At 37.0% G+C, this 26,730-nt stretch overlaps 1 protein-coding gene and 2 pseudogenes across 1 annotated transcript; all 3 read right to left on the bottom strand.

Annotated features, from left to right (window-relative positions):
• Nucleotides 1–3,293: 3,293 nt before the first annotated feature.
• LOC126611762 (glycine-rich cell wall structural protein-like) lies at nucleotides 3,294–5,601 on the bottom strand. The gene is made up of 3 exons (XM_050280130.1): nucleotides 5,480–5,601; nucleotides 4,820–4,933; nucleotides 3,294–4,492 (listed from the first exon to the last, which is right to left on the bottom strand). Exons 1-3 carry the CDS (start codon nucleotides 5,589–5,591, stop codon nucleotides 3,294–3,296), a joined length of 1,425 nt encoding a protein of 474 aa, XP_050136087.1. The 5' UTR covers nucleotides 5,592–5,601.
• A 3,673-nt stretch (nucleotides 5,602–9,274) lies between these two features.
• LOC126612104 (chlorophyll a-b binding protein 16, chloroplastic-like) lies at nucleotides 9,275–10,110 on the bottom strand (annotated as a pseudogene).
• Nucleotides 10,111–12,052: 1,942 nt separating this feature from the next.
• Nucleotides 12,053–15,432, bottom strand: LOC126612103 (uncharacterized; annotated as a pseudogene).
• Nucleotides 15,433–26,730: the final 11,298 nt, after the last annotated feature.

Genomic DNA, 26,730 nt, shown 5'->3' with positions numbered 1-26,730 from the left:
TGTAAATCCAAGATTGCAAGCAATAATTAAAAGCTTTGAGGGAATAGGTACGTACCCTAATGTGTTTGTATTATATGTTGGATGTTAGTAGAATTTGGACAAATTGTTTGTTTATTGGACAAAGCGTGACATCTGTCCACCGTTTTCATTGTCTTGGTCTAATCATCCTTTTGATATATGTTTTGGTCAAACTTTTGGCAACAATTAACCTACATATTGTTGGTACGTGCACCATCATGCATGATGAATAATGGAAGATCAAGGTTTGGTCTCAAGATATGTTCACACACGTATCGGTGAGTGTCAACTGTTAATGTGCAAAATTTATAAATGAATACTTTAATGCTTGATTGATTTATTAGAATTTCCTTGTTTAAAAAAAATATATTTAAGGCATGTACATGTGATCACTAGTTAGTGGCTATTGAAGAAATTTGAAATTTTATCATAAAATTAATTTGATAATATGAAGGGTAATCTAACTCGATAACTCTTCGTAAGCACATGCAAGGTTTGGTAAATTTTTGATTGTGAAACATTTCTTCATACCCTTTAAGCTTCACATGTGAGTCCATATGCTCGGATATGGTGATACCGTAAAAATTTCACAATTAATCCAATTAGCGATATAAAAAATAACCTAACTCTTATAAGCATATACAAATTTATTAAACTTATGTCGGACATTTATTCAGATTCCCATAACTACAATAGCAAGCTGCTGAATACAAATGAGTGAGTTAGAGCACAATGCGACATGGTTAATTTTGCTTATTGTAGTTAATAAGTCACAATCAGTGACATTAATAACAAATCGTCAATAAATTACATAAGTTGACTACTTGGGGTGAGGCAGATTCTGAGACAAAAACCTTTAATTATCTTTTTCCATCAAAACCCTTTAAAAAGGGCAATGACAACACGGTCAATTGGCACCAACCAACCCCTTTAAAAATGGAGATTAGAGAGTTGGTGATTGCAATTCAAACCTTTGTACAGAACGACGAGATGGGAGAGGAAGCATCCGTACAAGGCTCATAACATGCCACACTGTGGCTGTAACTGAACCGTTGAAAAAACTAAACTGTCAGTTTTTCACCTTATTTCTACCAAGAATGTTTGTGTTTTGGCACGTCCAAATTTGCTTGCAACGAAGTGTATACTCTCATGAGTTTGTTTTTCCCAATTTCTCTTCATATACCCCTTGCAGCTAAGTCTTCTTTGGCATGTTGCTCACTGTTACATGGTCGCATGCCCTTGCACATGCACCATATATTTGAAGATAAAGATGAAGTTGCTACATAGGTTCGTGGTGATGGTGTAGAACAATATACATAGGGTGGTAGTGATTGTTAGAACAATATCAACAGAAAAAAATGTGGCAATAATCACGGTGGTGGTGAATGATTTTTTTTATTGTTATTGTATATTTGAGTGTGAGCGACTACTCATAACATTTTTCGTTCTTGGACGTCATTAATTTCCTATTTTCCTTGTAAAGTGAAACTAAGGCACGTGTAGTTGTTGACAAAGATAACAAAGGTAACCTAGATATGTATACCTCGATGTTTTTCCATAGAGATTTGGATTTTAGGATGTGTAAAATTTTTATTTTTTTTTTTCTGTTGAAAAAGTGGACGTGATTATGATTTATATCATAAATTGATGTTGCAAGGATCCATTTGTCTCTTAAAATAAAAGAATGTATTTTTGCTTATCATCTTATTAATTATCATGGGATGAGTTTAAACTAATTTGTAACAGTATTCAATAATTAAGATGGTGATAAAAAAAAATACACTCCTCTTGTTTTAAGAGACAAATGGATCTCTTGCAAAAACAACGTATGCTATAAACCATCATCACGTTGACCTTTCACCAAAAGAATGAAAAATATCAAATTTTACACATCCTAAAATCGGTGAGGGTTGCGGGGATCGAAGGACAGGAAAGACTCGTTTCGATTCCTAAGATTTGGAGGTGGATTGCAAGTCGTAGTTGGAGGTCACAAGGGTCACCGGAAATGGTGAGGGTTGCGGGGATCGAAGGACAGGAACGACACATTCAGGCTGTCACACGCAAATTAGAGTTTGAAAAACCATTTTTTTTGCTTCTATTTTCTTCATTTTTTCCTCGCACAATCAGTTCACCATAACAATATAATATAATATAGCATGATATTGAATAACAAGTAATACGAAAATAAATTTGGGGTTCATGCATCATGATAAATGTTTCATGCTATCAAAATAATCAAAATATCGAAATTGAAACCGTGTTTTACAAGGTACTTGATTGATGAAACTAAAGAGGTCTTTGAACTTGGTTGTAGAAGATCATTATCCAATATGGAGCGCAACGTCAGGAACATGATAATGTGTTGTATTGTAGGTTTATTTTAGTAAGAAAATAGGGAGAAGGTGCGGCACATGGAGAAAGAGAAAAAAGAGATATTTTGTTGTATAGTTTCTCACCACCTTTTTATTTATGATAAACATAGCGGACTTTCTTGTCCTAAGAGAACTACAAAGTCCAATAAAAAAAATTTAAAACATAATCTTAAATATAATCTTCTAAGATGTACACAATTACAATCCTAATTAAATTATAACTGCTGCAACAGTATGAACAATTTAATTAGTATTAAAGGGTGAATTAAAGAGAAGTATAAGCCTACAAGAGTAGGTGAAAGGAATCTAATCCTTGTACAAAATGTTCACCTACACTTGGACAAATCTTAAAATGGCATTAACACAATCAGCTGCAAAAAACTATTCAATTGTACTCAACTTGCAACATTTTATTCAGATGGGGACTGAATCATCTAAATATCATCATTCCTACCATTCTATTTCCCAAAGCAAACTTTTCTGTTATTTTACTCCTTACTAACGTATGGTATAAACTGCAGAAGTTATAACCTTGCCTGCCGTTATTTGTACTGCAGTTATACTCATATTGATCGTTGATATTGTGAACGCTGGGAAATAAGTTGATTGTCATTTGTTAAGCATTGCAGTATATATGTAAGCATACATCATGTGACATTAAAAGAATTGGTGCAAACATATTATTTATATTATAAAAAAGAGTACATGCATGCGTTAAAGGTTATCGGCTATGGAACATACACACAAGAACCCACAAACGCAGCTTACTCATGTTTTCCTCAACATTTCGACATACATACACTTGGCCAGCTTAAGTACGAAACATACAAAAGTTTTTATTCTTCGTTTATTAAGCTAGCACTGATTTGTTGGATCACTTCAGTATCCTTTCTGTTGCTAGAATTAATAACCACTGTTACCGTGAATGATGCCGCCGCTGCCACTATCATCTGCACCACCTACACGATTGCCACCACCATATCCACCACCAACTTGTCCATCACCGCCACCACCCTTACCAACTCCATGTCCACTACCACCACCATATCCACCGCCTTGACCACCTCCTCCTCCACCTCCTCCACCTCCTCCTTGTCCACCACCTTGACCACCTCCGCCTCCACCTTTACCACCTCCTTGTCCTTGACCACCGCCGCCCTTAGCACCTGCATGTCCACTACCACCACCATATCCACCGCCTTGACCACCTCCTTGTCCACCACTACCACCACCATATCCACCGCCTTGACCACCTCCTTGTCCACCACTTCCACCACTGCCTTGACCACCTCCGCCTCCACCTTTTCCACCTCCATGGCCACTGCCACCTCCTCCTTGTCCTTGACCACCACCACCCTTACCGCCACCACCATATTCGCCGCCTTGACCACCTCCTTGTCCACCGCCTTTTCCACCCCCTTGTCCACCTCCTCCTCCTTCTTGTCCGCCACCACCTTGACCACCTCCTCCTTTACCGCCACCTTGCCCACCGCTTTGATCACCTCCGCCTCCTCCTTTTCCACCACCTTGACCACTACTTTGTTCGCCACTTCCACCACTATCTTTTCCACGGCCACCTTGACCACCTCCACCATATCCACCACCTCCTCCTCCTTGGTCACCACCGCCTCCTCCTTTTTCGCCACCTTGTTCACTGCCTTGGCCACCTTCTTGCCCACCACTTCCACCTCCGCCTCCACCTCCACCTTTCCCACCTCCATGGCTGCTACCACCACCTCCTTGTCCTTGACCACCACTACCCTTACCGCCACCACCGTATTCACCACCTTGACCACCTCCTTGTCCACTGCCTTTTCCACCTTCACCTTGACCACCTCCACCATATCCCCCTCCCTCTCCTCCTCCTCCTTGCCCGCCCCCACCTTGGCCACCTCCTCCTTTACCACCACCTTGGCCACCACTGCCTCCTTTTCCGCCACTCTGTCCACCACCTTGACTTCCTCCACCTCCGCCTTGACCACCTCCTTGTCCACCACCGTATCCACCTCCTCCTCCACCTCCTCCACCTCCTCCGCCCCCTCCGCCACCTCCATATCCAATACCACCACCATGATTCCCATGGTGGTGATTGTCAATGTCCTCTGAACAAATGAAATTCATGTGTAAGAATATGATCATCTTGTTTTAGGCATTGAAAGAGAAATCGGAGCCTAACATACAATATTAGTTAGTAGGTAAAAAGTTTCTTCTACTATTAAAAAAAAATAGATAAAATAAGTCATACCACACTTACCACCTATTTGTATCATATCTCTAATAGAGGTAGGGCCCGTCAACGTATGTGTGTCCTATCTCTATTAGAAAGATGATACAAATAAATGATACGAGTAGCATTTGAGAGATAAAATTGATCCAAATATAAGTATCTCATGTAATAAGAAAGAAACTGTCAGAAGATGTTTGCTTACGTGTTTCTAGTATGGCTTCTTCAGTTTTGGGGTAAGCAGCGCTGGCACACCTACCACGTCGACCGAGGCCGTCGTAGTGAATGCAATCGTCTACCGTCTTCTCTTCCGCATTCACTGCACAGGTCATGCATGTACTGATCAGTGAACTAATATTTAATCCAAACCCTAAATATGCATGTAATTTAGGCATTAACCATGAGAATATATATACATATTTTTTCTTTTAAAAAAAAAAAGATTTATGCATGTGACTTTACAGTTTACACCACGCAATAATCAAACTTCTGCCAATTATTAATAACCATTTTTACACTAGAATTGTATACATGTTTAAAATTAAAACTTTCCCTTATATGTTTATATCGTTTTCTTTTACTAATTCATCAAAATATAAAAAAGGAGTGAAAAAAATGAAACAAATTGGAACTGGGGTCTGAAAATCTTGAAAAGAGGACCTTGAAATACTGTTAAGGAAGTGTAGGTTCCACTATAAAATTATTTAGGGGTACGAAGAATAGCCCAAATTACGTATTAAGACATGCAAATGATGCGAGACATTTCATGCAGATTGTGATTATAAAACCACGAGAAATGAAAGAACAAATTAAAGGAAAATAATGTGGATTATGGAAGGTGATGATCCTAGATAGGATGAAGAACCTTTGGTCTCATGATCCTGAGGCACTACTTGAGTGGCCACAGAAGAAAAAATGAGAACGAGCGCAAGCAGCTGTAGGGGCAGAAATCTATTCATTTTTTTCTTCATAAACATAATGCTCACAAAACCACACTCAAAAGGAAAGCTTTATAGATGGAAATCTTTGGGAACTCCAATGCTTTTTCCAGACTTTTGCTAGGCTTTATTTATAATGCAGGAGGAGAAGTAAAATACAAAACCACCATAAAATTGGGAAGATGGGATGAGGACAGAGATCTGAACTCTTAAGTAGTTACTTGGCTACTGAAAAAGTTGGCAAATAGGCTATGTGCATGTACATGTCTCAGTTATCACTTCATCTGGACCGAAACAGTGCAAATAGAGACGTGTGTATAGGTTGAGCTCAGCAGAGAGGGATTTGTGCTCGCATGCGGCCCTCTGAGTTCGTAGAGTTTTCGAGACTTCGAATGTGCATGTTCAAAACAGTGTAAACAGAGACGTGTGTATAGGTTGAGCTGTGCAGAGAGGGTTTTGTGCTGGCATGTGGCCTTCTGAGTTCGTAGAATTTTCGAGACTTCGAGTCTGCAGTCGGTAGTTGATATTTTTTTTGTTGAAAGTTACTCACCTCGGTATAAAAATTGACGGGGACTTCCATCCTCTAGAAACATGTAATATTAAATGAAAGCTCATTAGTTATGTATTTATGGGTTTGAAGTTATCATCCTAGACAACAATTCAAACTAATTTTAGATTTACTGTTATCTTGTAAGAGGTTTGAAGTTATACAATAACTAGTGTTGTAGAAAGGTGTTTAATTAGTAAGATAATGGACAAAAATGGTTGAATTTGAGACTAATGCAGGACAAAATAGGTCAGTTCTTGTGGATAAAAAGTTAAGAAAATTATGGAAACAGTTTAAACAATAAAACTATTTTTACAGACTAAAATCACACACTGACGTGTTTTCTAATATAGATGAGCCACATTGATATGATTTTTACCACCTACAAAATTAGGAATAAAAAATACTTAAAAATACTTACAAAATAATAAGGTAGTTCTAGTATAAATGTTCATTCAAGGTAGTTTTCCACAAAGACTATTAAAACCAATTATATTTAAAACCAATTCTTAATTAATTATTTAAAACAAAGTTTGGAAAAAGATTTGAAATTGTAAATTGAAATAACAATGCAATTAAATAAAATCAATTAAAGAATTGATCAACAAAAATATAGAAAATAAAAGAAAACGGTTTTGAAAATCAAGTTTAAAAGACACTAGGGTCATGCCGTCATCTAACAACCCTATGCAGTTATATCAGTTACTTATGAATTACCAAATACATGCTTTGAAGGTTAGGTTTTCCTAATGCATATTCTTCGTGATCTTCACGTAAGAACTTATATCTAACATGCAATCTATTAGTGATGGTCAGATCAAATATAAACATGAAGACTCCTTAAGCTTTGTGAAAACTCTTTGAAAAACCATACAAACCTTAAGAGCGTGATGTTCGCCTTAAGTGAAATTACAATTATCAATCACAAGAAGCCCTCCTTAATTTCAAGTGATGCTCCAACAAAAATTGCCTCAAATTACTTGTCTAAACATCCTAATGGTCAATAATCATTAAGACAATTAGATAGTTTCAAACACGGAGATTAATGATTCAAACATGCATGCATAATATCATAAACAAATTGAAAAGAAACAAACTATTATTCTTGTTAAGGTTCGTGGACTCACCATAGCAAAAAGAAATTAGTTACGCATATTCATAATCAAAATCAAAGAAAATATTATTAAGAACATGGATAGAAAACACTTTGCTCTCTAAGCTGAGTTCTCCAAACTAGTGTGTAAAGTACCCTAATGGCTAGCTAGCCTTATTTATACTATTACAAAATAAAACCATTCCTGGAAAAGGTCTTCTAAAACTAGGAAACAAAATAATAAAAGGATAACTTAAATTCACAATCAAAACAAACTAAGGAAATCTACCTTGCAGGTAAGTAATCACGTTTTTGGACCATCAGGGCTCCAAATCAGACCAAAACGACTTGATTTGAAGCTTAGGACATCCTCTTCAAGTTTATATAAGAACCCAACTCCAAAAACCATCTTCTTGAAGCTCAAATCTTGCAAATACGCTATGCAGCTTAATCTCAGCACTAAACGCTGGTAAATAATTAATTTGCCATGATCATATGCCTCAGATAAAATCCTGAAACTTTGACACAATCTTCTTAACAGACTCACGAACCTGCTCCAATTGGAATTACTAACAAATTCCACCGTTTGATCACTTTTGGCTTAGAAGAAGTCGCATGTCTAACATTGGAAATACAAAACAAAATATCAAAATCTCACAAAAATAATCACGAATATACTAAAAGTTGGATAAAATATATAATATAAAAATAACTCATCACTTATCATGTGGATTCTATCTATATGGGAGTGTGTGTTAGTTTTAAGTGAGGAAAAAAACGATTAAGAGAAATGTGAATGGGCAACTGCACGTGCCTTTTCTTACTATAGTGATCATAGAGTGATCATTGTGTGGAATCACTACTGTTGGAGCAGAAGACTAAGAATCAAGCAATTCAACAACTTGAGTAACTTATAATTACAATACACTTAATGAGCTGAATTTATTTTATTGAGCAATAGACGAATTTACAGAATTATAATTATACCAGGATATAGAGAACCATTATCAGATCCCTCTTCGTTTCGTAGGCATTGTTGGAGGGTTGCAATATCTTTTACTTTTACTCGTACTGCAGGTTTGGCCCTGCCAGTTCAAAATTTCCTAGTTGTCCAACGGATGTGAGATTTATAGTCTCAACACGCCTTCTCACTGCGGGGAATTTTCAAGCTCAATCAACACGTTGACAATACAAATTTAGGTGACATGGAGAACGTGTGTTCCAGACTGTTTCTCGATCAACCACCGAAGCTAAATATCGGCACGCTTCAGCTGATAAAACATGTGTAAGGAATTTTCAAGCTTAACACGTTGACAACACAAACTTGGGTGACATGAGGAATGTGTGTTCATTGTGCTTTACAAACAAAATGTTTCTCGATCACCCACCAAAGCTGAATATCAGGCGCGTTTCGGCTCACTAAACATGTGAATTGCACTAGTTTCGTTCGTTGTGTGATCTGCTTTTGTATCTTGACAAGCCAACTATTGTGATGTGATAACATCTCCAAAATTTGACCTGCTCACGTCCTTCATAGCAGGACCAAACACGCAGAGGTCGATCTCCATTTTAGGGTTTAAGTGTTGGACAGGTGTGATAAATCATATATTGTCAGCTGTAAATATTCATAATTAGTTTACTAATTGTATTATTAGCTTATTAGTGAGCTCATTAACCAGATTCGGTTCCTTTATCTTTCTGATTCTCTCTGTTCTTGCGTCTGCTTCACTAGTAAAACTTGGACTTTGTTGATTTAATGTAACGAAAAAGAAGAAGAAAACGTAAAATTTTCTTCTTCCTTTTTTCGTAATTTTTTTTCCAAAACAGATTGTCAAAAGTTGAAGCTGCCACATCATTTTATGAAGCCTAACAAATTAAAGAACTGCAGCAAGTGTAATTTCATCATTTTTTATTTATATTTATTTTTAATCTAGTCGAGTATCTGCATGAAATCCATTGAACACTGAACTGATATTGCATTTTCATGACAAGATGGATTAACTTAAGCTTGAAGGTGGTGGCAATTTTGAACTACGAAAATTGAGTTTTTGCAGTAATTAAGTTGAAATTGTTCTACACAAATTTAAACTCAAAAGACATTTATCAGATTCCATCAGCGTAAGCACATAGAAAAACTTGCGTTTTACAACAACCGCTTTACACAATTTGTAAAAGCATTTTTCTCTAAGGTCTCCATGGAGCTCAATTTCCAGGAACAAAGTTTGTGGCATATGACCAAGCATTATTGTTAACGGGGTCAGCCAAGTGGTCAGCTAGGTTCTCTATCGGTCCCTTTCCGGTGACAATGGCTTGCACGAAAAATCCAAACATGGAGAACATGGCCAATCTTCCATTCTTGAGCTCCTTCACCTTAAGCTCAGCAAAAGCCTCTGTGTCTTCTGCAAGGCCTAATGAGTCAAAGCTCCCTCCGGGGTATAACGGGTCCGTCACCTCACCGAGTGGTCCGCGGGCGATTCTGTAGCCCTCCACGGCACCCATCAAGATAACTTGTGTGGCCCAAATGGCCAAAATGCTTTGAGCATGGACTAAGCTTGGGTTTCCCAAGTAGTCTAGCCCACCTTCACTGAAAATTTGAGCTCCTGCCTTGAACCAAACAGCCTCACCGAACTTGACCCCATTACGGGACAAGAGTTCGGGGAAAATGCAGCCCAGAGCGCCGAGCATTGCTCACCTTGAATGGATGACTTCAAGCTCACGGTTCTTAGCGAAGGTCTCTGGTAGGCTGAGAGCCCAGCAGTGTCCCAACCGTAATCACCAGGGAATTCTCCAGTGAGGTATGATGGCGATTCACCAGAGAATGGACCCAAGTACTTGACACGGTCCGGACCGTACCACGGGCTGCTGGACGATACATTTTTGGACTTGGCTGCGGTTTTGAGCATGGTGACCCAGCCGTCACCTATAAGGGTAGATGAAGATGGATTAAGCTCGACGGCTTGGCTATTTATATATAAGTAAGGGATGTAAACAGATTGATACTGATATCTTGGAATATACATAACATTCTTTTACTCTCTCTCTACTTCCTCTCTCTACATTTTCTCTCTGTACTTTCCTTCATTACTGTTGACATGGTATCAGAGCCGGCAAAGGGTAACACCGTCGTCAGTTCCTGATCTCTGTGCTTCCGCTCGTCTTGTTCGTGCTTTTATCTTGGTAATAGTTGTTCTCGTTTCGTCGAGGATCTCAGTCGGTGGCTGAAACCCTAGAAAATGTGGGGCTTTTTCGTCTGTCGGTCGGTGATTGTTCTTCTTGAAATTCCTTCGTTAATTGTTGCTGTTGTGTGTTTCTTGAAGGCATTGTGGTGTAGTTTTATCGTCATTTTGTCTCGCTCATTTGCGATTGTTGCTGCAGTTGGATTGTCGAGATTTTCTTGATATTATCTCGATTGGAGTTTATTGCGTTGCTTGATCTGGTTTCTTGATGTGCCTCTTGCTTGCATACGTATTGTTGTTCGTCTGTGGAGAATTCTATTGACAAATTGTGTGTTTTGGTTGTTTTCTGAGTCTTGACGATACGTTGATCTTTTACAGTTCTCATCATGGTTACAGTTGCTCAATTAGCACTTACTCAGTCACCAATTTCTTCGCTGATTCCTAGTGTTGGTAACACTGTCACTGTCAAATTGGATGATTCCAATTATGTTACCTGGAATTTTCAAATGGGACTTTTATTAGAGGGAAATGGAATTTTTGGTTTTGTGGATGGATCCATTCCTTGCCCAGATAAATATCATGATTCTGATTCTGAGGACGAAACTGTTACTAATTCACATCACATTACTGATGATTACAAAGTATGGAAGATTCATGATAAAGCTCTCATGACTCTCATCACTGCTACATTGTCCACTGCTGCTCTGTCCTGTGTTATTGGTTGTCAAAGTTCACAGGAAATGTGGAATAATCTGAGGGAACGGTTTTCTAACATGACTAGAACCAGTATTGTTCAAATGAAGATTGATATGCAGAACATAAAGAAAGGGTCAGAGTCTATTGATTTGTATCTGCAGCAAATCAAGGACTGTAGGGATCAACTTGCTGCTGTTGGAGTGTTTATTTCAGATGAGGATATTGTAATTGTTGCTCTTAAAGGTCTTCCAAATGAGTTTAATACTATCAAGGCAGTTATAAGGGGCAGAGAGAATCTTGTGTCTTTAAAAGAATTGCACTCCCAATTGAAAGCTGAAGAGGCTACTTTGGACGAAGTTATTAAACAGGCTCCTATAATGTCTGCTATGTATGCTTCTAATTCAGTCTATGATGCTGGGGGATCATCTGGTGGTGCCGCACATAATGCATCTCAGCATTTTTTCAATGGTTTTCATTTTCCGATCTCTTCAACCCCAGTGTTTCAACAAATGCCATTTCCTAATCAAACACTAGTACAAAAAATACTTTGCGCGACGTAGGACCGTCGTCGCGCAAAGTCAAAAATACGTCGCCCAAAAATTAGCCAAACGAACCTTCGTCGCGCAAGAACCGTCGCGCGAAGGCAGTGAAGGAAGGGTTTGCGCGACGTAGGTGCCTACCTGCGTCGCGCAAAGTAGCTTTGCGCGACGCAGGGATCTACGTCGCGCAAAGCAGCTTTGCGCGACGTAGGTAGGCACTACGTCGCTCAAAGCAGCTTTGCGCGACGTAGGTAGGCACTACGTCGCGCAAAGAAACTTTGCGCGACGCAGGGATCTACGTCGCGCAAAGCTACTTTGAGCGACGTAGTGCCTACCTACGTCGCGCAAAGTTTTATTTATTTATTTATTTTTTGTCATTTATATTTATTTTTTTAATTTTTAATAAATATTATAATTAAATTCTAAAAAATAATTAATAAACCAAGAAAAAGTAAATAATTATAGAATATATGAAAATGTATGTTTGTCCGAACAAAAAAATAAAAAACTACAAGTCTTCTAAGTTTAATACATCATGCTACTCGGTATCGTCTGGGCAAAATGGCTGGGAAGTCGAAGGTGGAGCAACATTAGGTGCTGGCATCGTCGGGATTTGGAGGCCGGACATCGCTAAGGCCTGAACAATCATATTCATCCTCTCGTCCTGGGCCCTAATGTGGTCGCCCTGGGCCGCAACCTGACCTCTTAGGGTTGTCACTTCCTCCTTCAAGGAATTGACCTCTCCTATGGACAATCTGGAAGAAGAGGCACCCGTTTCACGAACCCCCGCCTTCCCCGTACACCGAACAACCTTACCATGACGACGACCGAACTTCTGATCCAAGACCTCAGTCACAATCTGAACATCTGCATCCAAGGGTGGAAATTCAACCTTAAATCTTCTCACCAATACAAACTACATCATGGATGATGATCATAGAAATGTGAAGGAGAGGGAAAAACAAAGGTAGGTAAGACAGGCTACTAAGAATACAATAATGGTGATTCCAGAAAATGGTACTAAAAATTTAAAACGCAGTCGCATTTATATGTTTCTTTGCAAAATGATAAATTGAAATGGCAGGCATTTCATCATAATTAAGCTCATCTAAATATTAAATCCAAATATGAACCTCAACAAAGGTTTCTTCGCAACATAATTTGGACTTCAAACATAAGATGATGGCTGCAAGGAATAACTCTACACACCCACTTCACACTCTTTCACTGAGTCATGAGTACACTTATGAACACAGAATTTTTTCATTTTTTTTTTCTGTTTTAACAGATTAATATTGAATGGACAAAACGGATTGGGCATTCCAAATTGCAGTGGCAAACATTTTGCAATCCATCATCCAACCAACTAATCTTCCAATTATTTGCATATACATACATATATATACACACATATATATGCTTGGAATATGTATTTAATTATTGCAGAGAAGCAAAACGGAGAAACGAGAAAATTAAAGGGAAAAGGAAAAGGGGAGAAGAGAAAGAGAACTGAGCAATCTTTCTTCTTCCCCTGAAAAATTAACAAAGGTTTCAGAATGGTGCTGATAATGATTTCTACAGCTTGCAACTAGTGAACGATTGTGGCTGAATGTATAGAGAGAGTGTTCTCTTAAAAACAATTCTAAGAAATCAATTTCCACATCTTTCAATCAGTGCGAGCATATAGGAAATGGAAAAGACATATAATTTGTTTATACAGAGTTGACATCGGGAGGGCCACATTTTCGGCCTACCACTCCTCCGAATATTTGTGTAAAACGTGTAAGTTCAGGACATGCAGAGCATCAAGAAAGCATTCAACTCAACATCATTTCAAAGACAAACTTATCAGTAAGAAATTTAACAAAAGAATAGAAAACAAAAGGCGAAAGCATAAATCTTTTCTCGCTAAAGAGAAAGCAAAAGGCTTAAAGCATGCCACACAAAATGCTGAAAGAATACATTTTCAGCTTATATAATATTTGCTTAATGGAATATAGGATTTCAAGCTCAACCACCAAGTTCTTGATGAGAAATACGTACAAAAAGAAACTGTGCAAAGGTCTAATTAAACCAAGGTCATAACAATGAAACGAAAAGTTTCACATGCCGAAACTGAAACACACACACAACACTGCTACAACTTAGAAATTAAAATGCCAATTATCTAAAGCTAGTCAATTCTACTTCACATGGCATTGGACAATAACACAGATTTTTCCGACTAATGACAAGTCCGCTTCTAAATGTAATTGGTTTTCTCAAATCATCTTAAACACAGAATACTGAATGTACAATTACAGGGATTGTCGTACCTATGGACTCCTGCAGATGGGTAAGAATGACTTGCAGCAGGACGAGCTCTTTCAAAGGCCAAATGAGGTGAATGCAGCTGCCCTAGAGCTTCAGGCCCCCTATGTTGAAATAAAAATCAATAAGTTTTTAATATATAACGAAACCCAAATGCGCAATGGCTATTCAATGACAGGTGTTTATGCATAACTCAGGCACATTCATGCATCAATAATATATCACAACACTATATTCTTCTCTGATGTGTCATAAATTAAACATGTGCCACAAGAATGTGATCGCATTGAGACAGATACACACAGAAAAAAACATAAAACACTAAGTGAAACACATAATAATGAATTTATATGTTTAATTTACAAGGGTTGTCCTTACCCATGGACTCCTGCAGAAGGGTAAGGTTGACTCGCAGCAGGACGAACTCTTCCAAAGCCTAAAGGAAGAGAATACAGCTGCCCTGGAGCTTCAGGCCCCCTATGTTCAAATAAACCAATAAGTTTTTACCAAAGCCAAATGCTCAATGACCATTCAATCACAGGTTTTTATGCGGGACTCAGCACACTCATACATCAATGATATATCACAGCACCATATTTTTCTATGACATGTACATTAAACATACACCAAATAATTTTGTGATCGCATTGGGACTAATAACAAAGACAGAAATCATTTAACACCAATTGAAACACTTTTAAGGAATTTAAAAGTTTACAGTTCATGCTGTTGTCATTACCTTCGACAAAACATTTACAAAGCCTGTTTATTTCTTAAGAAAAATAAAGGTACGGTAGTTAAGCTTGGCAAGTCAGATTAACAATGCACATAGGATCCCCCCCCCCCGGGGGAAGCCAGTGCTTAATTTCATGGTGAAGTTTGACATAAGTGCATCAAAGTCACTCCTAAGCCATAGATTATCCTAGTAAAATACATGAGCTTAACGCTTAATTGAGCAGAACGAGTAGCACTTAACGTAAGATAAATCAATTTTCTTCCAATATTAATTCATTCTGGAAATCGAATTTGGCTTCCAAAATTTTCTCACCAACCAAACAGAAAGAGATGGAAAAAGAAAATCTGTGAAATTCTCGCCAATGGAGCTCAACAGATCAACAAAATTGCAAAAACTTTAAACAATCAACTCGAATCACTTCACCGAAAAAGCAATTTGACAAAAACCCAACATGCAATTTGAGCCTAAACCCTAAATAACAAAAACCCATCGAAGATCAGAAACTCTCACCTTGATTTTGGGACTTGATTCGCGTCGGCTTCGAGATTCGCATGGCTGCCAGTCGTTTAGAACGAGAGGGAGAGAGACAACCAACAGAGTAGTGGTGGTGGTTGGATTCGAGATTGTGAAGAGGAAAGCTTGCGAACGAGAGGGAGATAGATGTCCACGGGAAAGAGAGAAGGAGAGATGAGCGAGAGGGAAGAGAGAGGTCTATACGGCAAAGAGGGAAGAGAGAGGTCTATTATACAGGAAAGAGGGAAAGCGGAGAGAGATGTCTACGGGCCGGGAAAGAGGTCCAAACTTAGGAAAATTGAAAAAAACCGCCTATTTTTCACTATTTTACCGCCATATTTATCATAACTTGCGCGACGTAGGTACACTTGCGTCGTGCAAAGCTGTTTTGCGCGACGCATGTGTACCTACGTCGCGCAAAGTGTTTTTTTTTTTTTTTTTCTTTTGCTTTTCTCTTGCCCTTTTGCTTATGAGTATAAAATAAATAAATTAAAATATACTTACTAAATATATATACCATTGAACTTGATGGGAAATGCATTGTACGAAATTAGTTTCAACGATCAAACCGTCAAACTTGTTTGTATATACTTCGAGATCACATACGCCAAAAATAAAAATAAAAAAATATTCAGAGATCAAGTAACAGGACAAAACTTTTTTACGGTTATAAATGAAAAATCACGATTTAACGGTAGTTTTAACTTCGATTTTGATAATTTTTTAGAGCTACACTCCTTGACCCTATATTAATACAATGAACTAATTCGATCTTCAATTAAAATATTTACACTAGTGGACACCACAAAATCTTATGTTATAATTGATGAAAGTATAAATAAACTCTAAGTGATAGTGAATGTATTGTTTTGATGGGAGATGCATTGTACGAAACTAGTTTCAACGATCCAACCGTCAAACTTATTTGTATATGCTTCGAGATCGGGTACGCCAAAAATCGCAAAAAACAAACATTCAATGATTAAGTAACGGGACAAAACTTTTCGACGGTTATAAACGAAAAAGCACGATTTAACGATAGTTTTAACTCCGATTTTGATGATTTTTTAGAGCTACACTCCTTGACCCTATATGAATACAATGAACTAATTCGATCTTCAATTTAAAATATTTACACTAGTGGACACCACAAAATCTTATGTTATACTTGATGAAAATATAAATAAACTCCAAGTGTTAGTGAATGTATCGTTTTAATGGGATACACATTCTACGAAACTAGTTTCAACGATCCAACCGTCAAACATATTTGTATATGCTTTGAGATCGCGTACGCTAAAAATCACAAAAAACAAACATTCAGAGATCAAGTAACGAGACAAAACTTTTCGACGGTTATAAACGAAAAAGCACGATTTAACGGTAGTTTTAACTCCGATTTTGATGATTTTTTAGAGCTACACTCCTTGACCCTATATGAATACAATGAACTAATTCGATCTTCAATTTAAAATATTACACTAGTGGACACCACAAAATCTTATGTTATACTTGATGAAAATATAAATAAACTCCAAGTGTTAGTGAATGTATCGTTTTAATGGGATACACATTCTACGAAACTAGTTTCAACAATCCAACCGTCAAACATGTTTGTATATGCTTTGAGATCGCGTACGCTAAAAATCACAAAAAACAAACATTCAGAGATCAAGTAACGAGACAAAACTTTTCGACGGTTATAAACGAAAAAGCATGATTTAAAGGTAGTTTTAACTCCGATTTTGATGATTTTTTAGAGCTACACTCCTTGACCCTATATGAATACAATGAACTAATTCGATCTTCAATTTAAAATATTTACACTAGTGGACACCACAAAATCTTATGTTATACTTGATGAAAATATAAATAAACTCCAAGTGTTAGTGAATGTATCGTTTTAATGAGATACGCATTGTACGAAACTAGTTTCAACGATCCAACCGTCAAACGTGTTTGTATATGTTTTGAGATCGCGTACGCCAAAAATCGCAAAAAACAAACATTCAGAGATCAAGTAACGAGACAAAACTTTTCGACGGTTATAAACGAAAAAGCACAATTTAACGGTAGTTTTAACTCCGATTTTGATGATTTTTTAGAGCTACACTCCTTGACCCTATATGAATACAATGAACTAATTCGATCTTCAATTTAAAATATTACACTACTGGACACCACAAAATCTTATGTTATACTTGATGAAAATATAAATAAACTCCAAGTGTTAGTGAATGTATCGTTTTAATGAGATACGCATTGTACGAAACTAGTTTCAACGATCCAACCGTCAAACGTGTTTGTATATGCTTTGAGATCGCGTACGCCAAAAATCGCAAAAAACAAACATTCAGAGATCAAGTAACGAGACAAAACTTTTCGACGGTTATAAACGAAAAAACACGATTTAACGGTAGTTTTAACTCCGATTTTGATGATTTTTTAGAGCTACACTCCTTGACCCTATATGAATACAATGAACTAATTCGATCTTCAATTTAAAATATTACACTACTGGACACCACAAAATCTTATGTTATACTTGATGAAAATATAAATAAACTCCAAGTGTTAGTGAATGTATCGTTTTAATGAGATACGCATTGTACGAAACTAGTTTCAACGATCCAACCGTCAAACGTGTTTGTATATGCTTTGAGATCGCGTACGCCAAAAATCGCAAAAAACAAACATTCAGAGATCAAGTAACGGGACAAAACTTTTCGACGATTATAAACGAAAAAACACGATTTAACGGTAGTTTTAACTCCGATTTTGATGATTTTTGAGAGCTACACTCTTTAACCCTATATGAATACAATGAACTAATTTGATCGTCAATTTAAAACATTTACACAAGTAGATACCACAATAGAAAAAGGCAATGCAAGAACCCCAAAAGAAGAGGAAAAAAAAAAAAAAAAACTTTGCGCGACGTAGGTACACCTACGTCGTGCAAAGCTGTTTTGCGCGACGCAGGTGTACCTACGTCGCGCAAAGTTTTTTTTTTTTTTTTTTCCCTCTTCTTAGCTTTTGTTTCCCTAAACCTATCAAAATCCTTCATACTCCTAGTCATTCATTCTACTCGTTCAATTGTTCAAAACCAAAACTCAACTTGTTAAAAATAAGCTAGCATTGACAAAGATAATTAAAGAAAAACATAAATACATAAAAATAAAAAAATCCAAACATAAATGTAATTAATAAATCAAATAAATACAATACTTGAAGGTGAAGATGGTGAAGGTTGAGAGAGGTAGAGAGTCTGAAAGAGAGTGAAGGAGAGAGGTTGAGTGTGAAGAAAAAGGCCCCTATGTGTGGTTATTTAAGAAAAAAAAGTCGTTGACTTTGCGCGACGCCACCCACGTCGCGCAAAGTATCTTTGTGCGACGGAACTTTACGCGACGAAGGAATGCGTCGCACAAAGAGGTTTTGCGTGACGTAGGTGCACCTTCGTCGCGCAAAGCTGTTTTGCGCGACGCATTCCTTCGTCGCGCAAAGGTCCGTCGCGCAAAGATACTTTGCGCGACGTTTTGTGTTTAGCGTCGCGCAAAGATACTTTGCGCGACGAAATTTGCTGCGTCGCGCAAGTTTCCGTCGCGCAAACATGTTTTTGTACTAGTGAAATGTTCCAGATGAATAGTCCTTTTGCTTGTGTATCTCAGGGTGGTTCAGGGACTTATAACAATTTCAGGGGGAATAACTTCAAACCAAAGGGGAAAGGCAAGAAATTTTATACTAATTTTCAGCAACCTCAACAAACTGGTGCTTCATTTCCACAGCAGTCTTCATCAAATAATTTTCATCAGGGCTCTTCTTTTCAGTCTCTCCATTCTCCTCTGCCTACTGAGCAAGTGTATCAACCGTTGCAGATTTGTCAAATATGTAATAGGAAAGGTCATAGTGCTCTTCATTGTTTTCAAAAAGGGTGTCAAATTTGCAATCGGAAAGGGCATACTGCTGCCACTTGTTTTGATCGAAATAGTGGTTTTTATTCGATGGTGCCTCCCCAGTTTTCTTCATCATCACAAGGGTTCTCTCCACAGCAATTTCAACCCTCTCAACATGCTACTTTTCCTGCACCATTTCCACCAGCCCATATGGTTCATCCTCTTCAGTTTCATCCTGCAATGATGAGCTCTCAAAATCATTCTCCGGTTGCTATGACTTCGCGGTCTACTTCTTCTCCCTCTGCACCACAGCAAGAGTATTGGTTACTTGACTCAGGGGCCACACATCACATGACTTCTGATTTGTCTAACATTCAAATGGCTGCTCATTACTCATCCTCTGATACTGTCACTGGTGCTAATGGAGAAGGTTTACATATTGCTCATATTGGGCATTCTACTCTTCCATTACAGTCTCATAATCTTTGTCTAAAATCTGTCTTACATGTACCTCAATTATCACAACATTTATTGTCCATGCATCAACTGTGCAAGGATAATAATTGTAGGTGTATTGTTGATGAGTCTTCTGTGTGCATACAGGACAAGGTCACTCAGGAAGTTCTGTATCGAGGATTGAGTAACAATGTTGTCTATCCTTTACTAGTCATGAAGTCTTCTCCTGTTTCTCCCACAACATATATTGGACAAAGAATAAATTCTACACTCTAGCATTGCAGATTGGGTCATCCTGCTCCTTCAGTAGTCAAGGCAGCTCTTTCTAAGGCTGATATTTCTTTTAAGTGTCTCAATTCTTCCTATACTTGTAAAGCTTGTTTACAAGGCAAATTTGCCAATCTACCTTTTCCTTCTTTGGCTTCAAAGTCTGTAGTTCCTTTTGAAGTCATTCACACTGATGTTTGGGGTCCGTCACCTAGTTTGTCTATTGAAGGATATCGGTATTATGTGTCATTTATTGATGAGTCCTTTATTGATGAATGTACAAGGTATACATGGATATTTCCTATCATGAATAAAGCTGCTGTTTTTGGTCTGTTTGTCCAATTTCAAGCTTTTGTGCAAAATTTCTTTAATGTTCATATCAGAATATTGCAAAGTGATGGTGGTGGAGAGTATATTGGGATTAATTTTCAGAATTTTCTTAAGGACAAAGGTATTTTGCATCATAAGTCTTGCCCTTACACTCCTCAACAAAATGGGCTCGTAGAGAGGAAAAATCGGCATATTACTGAGACAGCTATCACTCTTCTTCAACAAGCTTGTCTTCCTCCTCAGTTTTGGTACCATGCATGTGCCACAGCAGTATATCTTATTAATCGAATGCCTACACTGGTCTTGTCTATGAAGTCTCCCTTTGAAATGTTATATCATTCTTCACCCAAACTAGATCACTTGAAGATTTTTGGTTGTGCTTGTTATCCGTCATTGAAGCCTTATAGATCTCATAAGCTTGCACCAAAGACCAGTGAATGCATATTTTTGGGATATGCTGCTCAGTATAAAGGGTTTATCTGCTTTAATCCTAAAGACAATAAACTAATTGTCTCTCGGCATGTTCTATTTGATGAAAGTCATTTTCCTGCGACTCATATGGCTAGTCATTTTGACTCTGGTTCCAAGGTGACTTCCATATCTTCCACCGTACCCTCCAATACTTTTCATCATCCTCCTTTAGCATCTATACTGTTTCCACAAGTGTTCTCCAGGGATTCAAGTTCTCCGCATAGTCTTCCCGTATGTTCTTCAACACCAAGTGAGTTTGTTTCTTCTGGTACCATTCCCTCACTACCAGGGGATATTTCCATGGATCACATGTCCAGTGCAGCTATTTCTGGTCCCGTCATGTCTGAGTTACATCCTGATACTCATCTGTCTCAAGTTTCTGAGTTGCAACCCGTTTCTGTTGCTGCTGTTAACTCTCATCCTATGCAGCTAAAGAAGGAGAGGAGAGAGCCATTGTTGAAGAAGCCATTTGGGAAACATGAAACTGTATTGAGGGTTGGAGCTCTGTCTCCAAGACAATGTGGGAGCGCCGAATGCTTGTTTTGGTTTGAGCAGAGAAGTTGGGTGTATGTATAGGCTTGGAGGGTAGGGGTCATTATCTTTCGAATATCTTCATCTCTTTTCTCATTGGCGCAAGTGAAGTTCAAAGATTCTCACCGTTAATCTCTTCCTTGCCATTTGGCTGTGCAAGCTCCACCAGTACTCAGTTCCACCAGAAGGAAATACAATTAAAAGGACCAAAAAAGGAAAAATTGTTCGAGGATATAATGTGCTTTGTTCTCTAGCCAATGGAGCTTGTCCACGTACATGCTCTTTGGATGAGATTATGACTCAAAATATGTAATGTTTTAAGTAAAATTTTGTATTAAATTTATTTAAACCACAGAGAGTGAATTTTGACCAAAATAGGTATGTAATGCTCTAATCATATGGGAACCATTCACATTGCTCTAATCAACTTATCTAAATTAAAATATGCATGTAAGGCTTTTAATACGTTTCTAACGATTGGCAAAAAAAAAAACTTTTCTAACATTTTCACTTTAATCATAGTAGAATTACTGAATAACGTAACCAAAGAGAAAAGATGAAGAAAACGCAAAAGTTTGTTCTTTTGTTTTTGGAAAATTAGCTACACTAAATTGATATTCGATTTGAAAAAATTATTGTTTTTCAGCAACAACGATATACAATCGTATATTGTTGATACAATGATGACAACAACAACACAGTAATGTTATAGTGATGACATAGTAAACATTGATAATTTTTACAACCAAATGTCAAAAATATATCTATTGTAGCTAATTACCTTGTTTTTATACAATTTTTTTTCCCAAGATTTCGTTGGACCTTATTTTCTGTCTTCTGTTTTTCTCATATACTCATAGTCGTAGAGAAGAGTGCGTATGGTTTTAAAAAATCAAAACATTAGAGAGAGATCAATATGTAATGCTTCATTCAACATTACGGATAATGAGCACAAAGTGCAGAACATTGCATACGTACATGATCCCCTTCATATACATTCATATGCATGAATGCTTATTCATATTTTCCTACAACAGAGCAGAACTACGCACTTGTACATGTGGATTCTCATGAAGTTGGTCTAGCTTCGGAGCCTATAGGCCCGTGGCTTCAGTTGCCACTGCCCCTTCCCTCCTCCCCAGCCTCCGCCACCACAACATCCCTCTTCTCCCCAGCCTCCGCTTTCACCACGTCCCACACCTCCCCAACCTCCGCGACCACGACAACCTCCTCCCCAGCCTCCCCCACGAACGCATTATTTATTAATTCCAAATTTCACTTCTATAAATTTGTAAAACTTGACAAAGATGGAAAGTACTTTTGATGAATACTGAAAAAATCCATACATATCTTGTACAATCTGTTAGAATATGAGCATGAGTATGAATATGTGAATTAAGTTATTTGATTCAAGATTGGATAGGAAGTCTTATTGAGAATGGATTTGTAATCCATGTTATGCTGAAACACTATGTATAATGAATTGGTTGTCTATATGGATTCTAATAGGGGAATCCTTATGAGACTTGGCTAGGATATGATGTATATAAAGTGGCCTCTGCTCTCACAGTTACTGTGCTCTATTCTTTTGGACTAAGACCTATTATTAGTTAAGAGCAATCTAATTACTGAAGAGAGGAGAAGGTGCACTGCTTATTTGCTGAAGAAATTGAACATGGCTGCCTCCTCGAATTCATCTGCAGGTAAGCTTTTCCTTATGTGTTGAAGGGTTTATGAACATGGGTTTGTATTTGAAGTACTATGGTTCATATTGCATGTTTCTGGTGATATGTTTATGTTAACACAATCATCAACCAATACAACATACTTGTATCCCTCAAAGGACTTTACAGGAAATAGACTCCAAGTATCTGAGTGTATCCTTTTAGATGGTAAAACACATCCATGAGACTCATCAGAAAATGGTATCCTAGTCATTTTCCCTTGAATACAAGCAGTACACATACAATGATTATTATCAAAAGAATGAGAGATTTGAGACTTAGCTAACATAACAGACATGACTTCATTTGTAGGATATCCTACTCTTTGATGTCACACGGAAGACTTCACTAGCTGTCCAAGAAGAGCTCTTGCATACTTGAATGTAGAAACAGGAATCTCACACAACTCTACAGCTCTACTCCTACCTTCGAACAATATCTCCCTTGTCACTTTGTCCAGCATAAAAAATCAATTATCGTCATAAATAAATCAGGATCGATTGTCCTTACACACTTCTTGGACAGACATTAAATTAATATCACTAGTAGGCACATGTAACACATTCTTCAAAACTAAGGAATGAGAAGAGGTTTCAAGTACTGTAGAACCAATATTTTGAATAAGCAGACGTTCGCTGTTTTCTAATGTAATCTTCTCGGAGCCTTCAAAAAGGTTTTACTTGGTAGAGAGCAGCAAGGCCAGATATCATGTGGTGAGATGCCCCTGTGTCCGTAATCCAAGTTGTAGAATTTGGATATGTTGGTGTGCTCTGAGCTGCCATAGCATTCAATGAAGAGGAAGGTTGATGACAATGATCAACATGCAATGATGATGACTGATGTGGCACCTGATAGGAGTAATTGGCGGCAAATGGTGCTAGTGCTATTGAATTCTGAAGTGGTAGAATTGGATTTTGAACAGAATATTGTGAAGCAAGAGATGGTGGTAGAAGTGAATCCTGATAAGAAAAATTGATTGTATGAGAGCACTCCAAGGCAATATATCCCTTTTTTTTCTATAGATATGGCATTCATTTTCTGAAGAAACAGTTAGGGGATGTATGTCCTCGTCTCTAACAGATTTGACACTCTGGTTGCATTTGTTCTAGAATCAATATTACCGACCATCCATTGCTTGGTTTGTAAGTGTTCTAACCTTTACCCTTATAGGTTGATTTATAACCTCCATTTCCTCTTTGCTGGCCTCCATTGTATGGTCTTTGTTGAGAAAAATATTGAGGTGCATCCATTGATCTTGGACCATTGTCATGAGAAGGAGTGAAGTTACCCACAAAACCAAAGCCATAAGTTGGAGAGACAGGAAAATGAGATTGGGAGTTACCCGAAGGCTGTGGATGGTGCTATAATGCAATACAGGAGTAGCCATAACTCTTCCCCCAGTACAAGAAGAATCAACATCTGCAGAATTTGAGCTATAAGCTCCATTGTTAAACATAGAGTGCATTGATGAACTGGATGAACCTTGCATATACATTGCAGACAGTCCATTTGACAGAGTATTAATAGTCATTTCATTCTCCCTTTCAGCTCCCACAAGTAATGCACGAAATTCCTTCATAGTGATAGCAGGCTATCTATCAATGACAGTCCAGGGCATACTCCTTTGGTAACCCCGCTAAGCTGCTATAACTACATTATCTGAAATGATTCACCAGCAGCAGTGAGTTATCTCTTATAGATTTGAGTTTGAGTAAATATTTATCCAAAGAGTCTCCCCCCAATTGATCAGAAACAGCAACCTACAGGATCAGGGGCTCGATACCATCGTTACAGAACTGAATTGATGAAGATTGATGAACAAAGAAGCAGCAGAATTATAAAGAGAGAGATAGAGTAATGAAGAAGAAATGAAGTGATTATGCTTCATCAGTTTATAACGGAGCACTAAGTTTTTACTGGTCTGATTATTTTCAACCTTGATCCTTTAGAAACAAGCATTCAGTTTTTTCCTGCTCATATTCAAGAACAGAAAGTCCCAGCCGATTTACTTTAATTTTTAGGTGCTACCAAAAATTCATAATCACCCCTTAAAATGCTCTTTATTGTAAAATTGTGTCTCTGATAGACTTCACGGTAATGGGTCTCATTGAGCATCTTACAGTAAGAAGGAAAAGGCTGAGCATATTTGTCTGGACCTTACTTTTCTGTATTTTGTTGGTTTTCTTTTTCTCCCGGATTTCATCAAGTGAGGAAAATGACTTGCTTACTTCCAAACTTTGGAAGTAGTCAGGAGGTTTTTATCTTTTATTTTCATCATAACACTTTCCACTATGGCGTACCATTTTGATGGTGTAACATGGATGTGGACAACATTTAATGTCTCATTTCCAAAATTTACTAACAAAAAAAATATACGAGCTTTTATTCGACTAAACAACATATGCATATCATAGACGACGGCCTCAGAGTTGGAGATAAATTCCATATTTATATTTCACACATCACGTTCTTAACTTGTTTCCTGATACTAGTGAATGGTAATAATTAAGAAGAGGCTAAATTACCTGTTTGAGTCTTCTCTTCTTTTTACAAAAAGTAAACTGCCGTGATAAAGCCATTGGCAGGTCTCCTTTTATTAAAGGAAAAAAAAACATAGGCATATCTAAAAATCTATCATAGTCGCGCAAAAAAGAGTACGTATATATAAAGGAGAAATTAGGTTCACATCCTTCTTTTTTATACTCCATTAATTAAAATCCTATTCATTTTCAATTTTTGATCAAGGTCCTTGGGTATTAATAATATCATTAATTATTTGAATAATAAAATATTTTTATTTTTAAATATATTCCTTTGGTGTTAAAAGTGTTACAATTAGTATATTTATATTTATATTTATGGCTAAATTTTTTATCATATATTTTTATTTTTAGTTTGTACCTATTTTTAATTTGTTCCAATTTTTTTTTCATTTTTAATTTGTACCCATATATTAGTTTCTTTTTGTGCCCATATTTTTTAAATTTTATTTGTGTTTGTACTCATATGTATACCGTTACGTCACATTGTATATTTAATCAATAATAGAAAAATTACATATGATATATTTATGTTTTATGCCTAAACTTTGTATCATATATTTATATTTTTAGTTTGTACCCACTTTTAATTTGCAACATTTTTTTAAATTTGTAGTATTTTCTTTTTAGTTTTATTTTGTACCCATGTATTAATTTCTTTTAGCGCCTCTATTTTTTAAAAATTCATTTGTTCTCATAATTTTTTATCTTTTATATGTACCCTAATTTATTTACAATGTACCCATTCTTCTTTATTAATGTACCACTTTGTTATATGTGAATGTACCAATTTTTTTGTAAAATGTACCAATTTTTTTAACACTATGGATACATTCTTTTGCCATTTATTATTTCTTATTTTTACATTATTTTTATCCATTTATTCAATCAAAATGTTTGAATTTTTTTATTGTAACCATTTCTAATAGTATTATAATGAGGGATTTTAAATTTATAGGATTATAGATCTCATAAAATATCAAACAATTAATGTCAAAACTATAAAAATATAAATATTAATTGTAATATAATGAGGTGTACAAAGTCAAGGGACTTTAATCAAACTTTGAATATCATTAAAGTTTTAGTCAAAGAATGTTAAGGATTAAGGACCACATCCAAAGTATCCCATATATAAAACACTAGAAAGAGTGCTATGTGTATAATGCTTCATATAACATTACCGTTCACGAGTACAAAGGAGCTACATGGACTATCATCAGTCCTTGGAGCTAGCTAGAGTCAAATTTATCCAAGTGATATTTGACACTTATGCCATGCCTTCATGCTTGTGCATATAACATTACATACGACATGATCCCATGCATGCATATACGTGCATGCACGGTGCTTATT

This window comes from Malus sylvestris, chromosome 17, assembly GCF_916048215.2.
Source record: "Malus sylvestris chromosome 17, drMalSylv7.2, whole genome shotgun sequence".
Classification (NCBI taxonomy): domain Eukaryota; kingdom Viridiplantae; phylum Streptophyta; class Magnoliopsida; order Rosales; family Rosaceae; genus Malus; species Malus sylvestris.
The sequence above is the reverse complement of the archived record's forward strand: the minus strand, read 5'-3'. Positions and strand labels throughout refer to the sequence as shown.

What these genes read in the sequence shown, in the direction of transcription:
- LOC126611762 (XM_050280130.1), bottom strand. Translation starts at nt 5,591, where the DNA reads ATGTTTATGAAGAAAAAAATGAATAGATTTCTGCCCCTACAGCTGCTT. An exon ending in TCAGGATCATGAGACCAAAG is followed by an intron (nt 4,934 to 5,479) that starts GTTCTTCATCCT and finishes TGACCTGTGCAG; the next exon opens with TGAATGCGGAAGAGAAGACG. An exon ending in AGAAGCCATACTAGAAACAC is followed by an intron (nt 4,493 to 4,819) that starts GTAAGCAAACAT and finishes TCATTTGTTCAG; the next exon opens with AGGACATTGACAATCACCAC.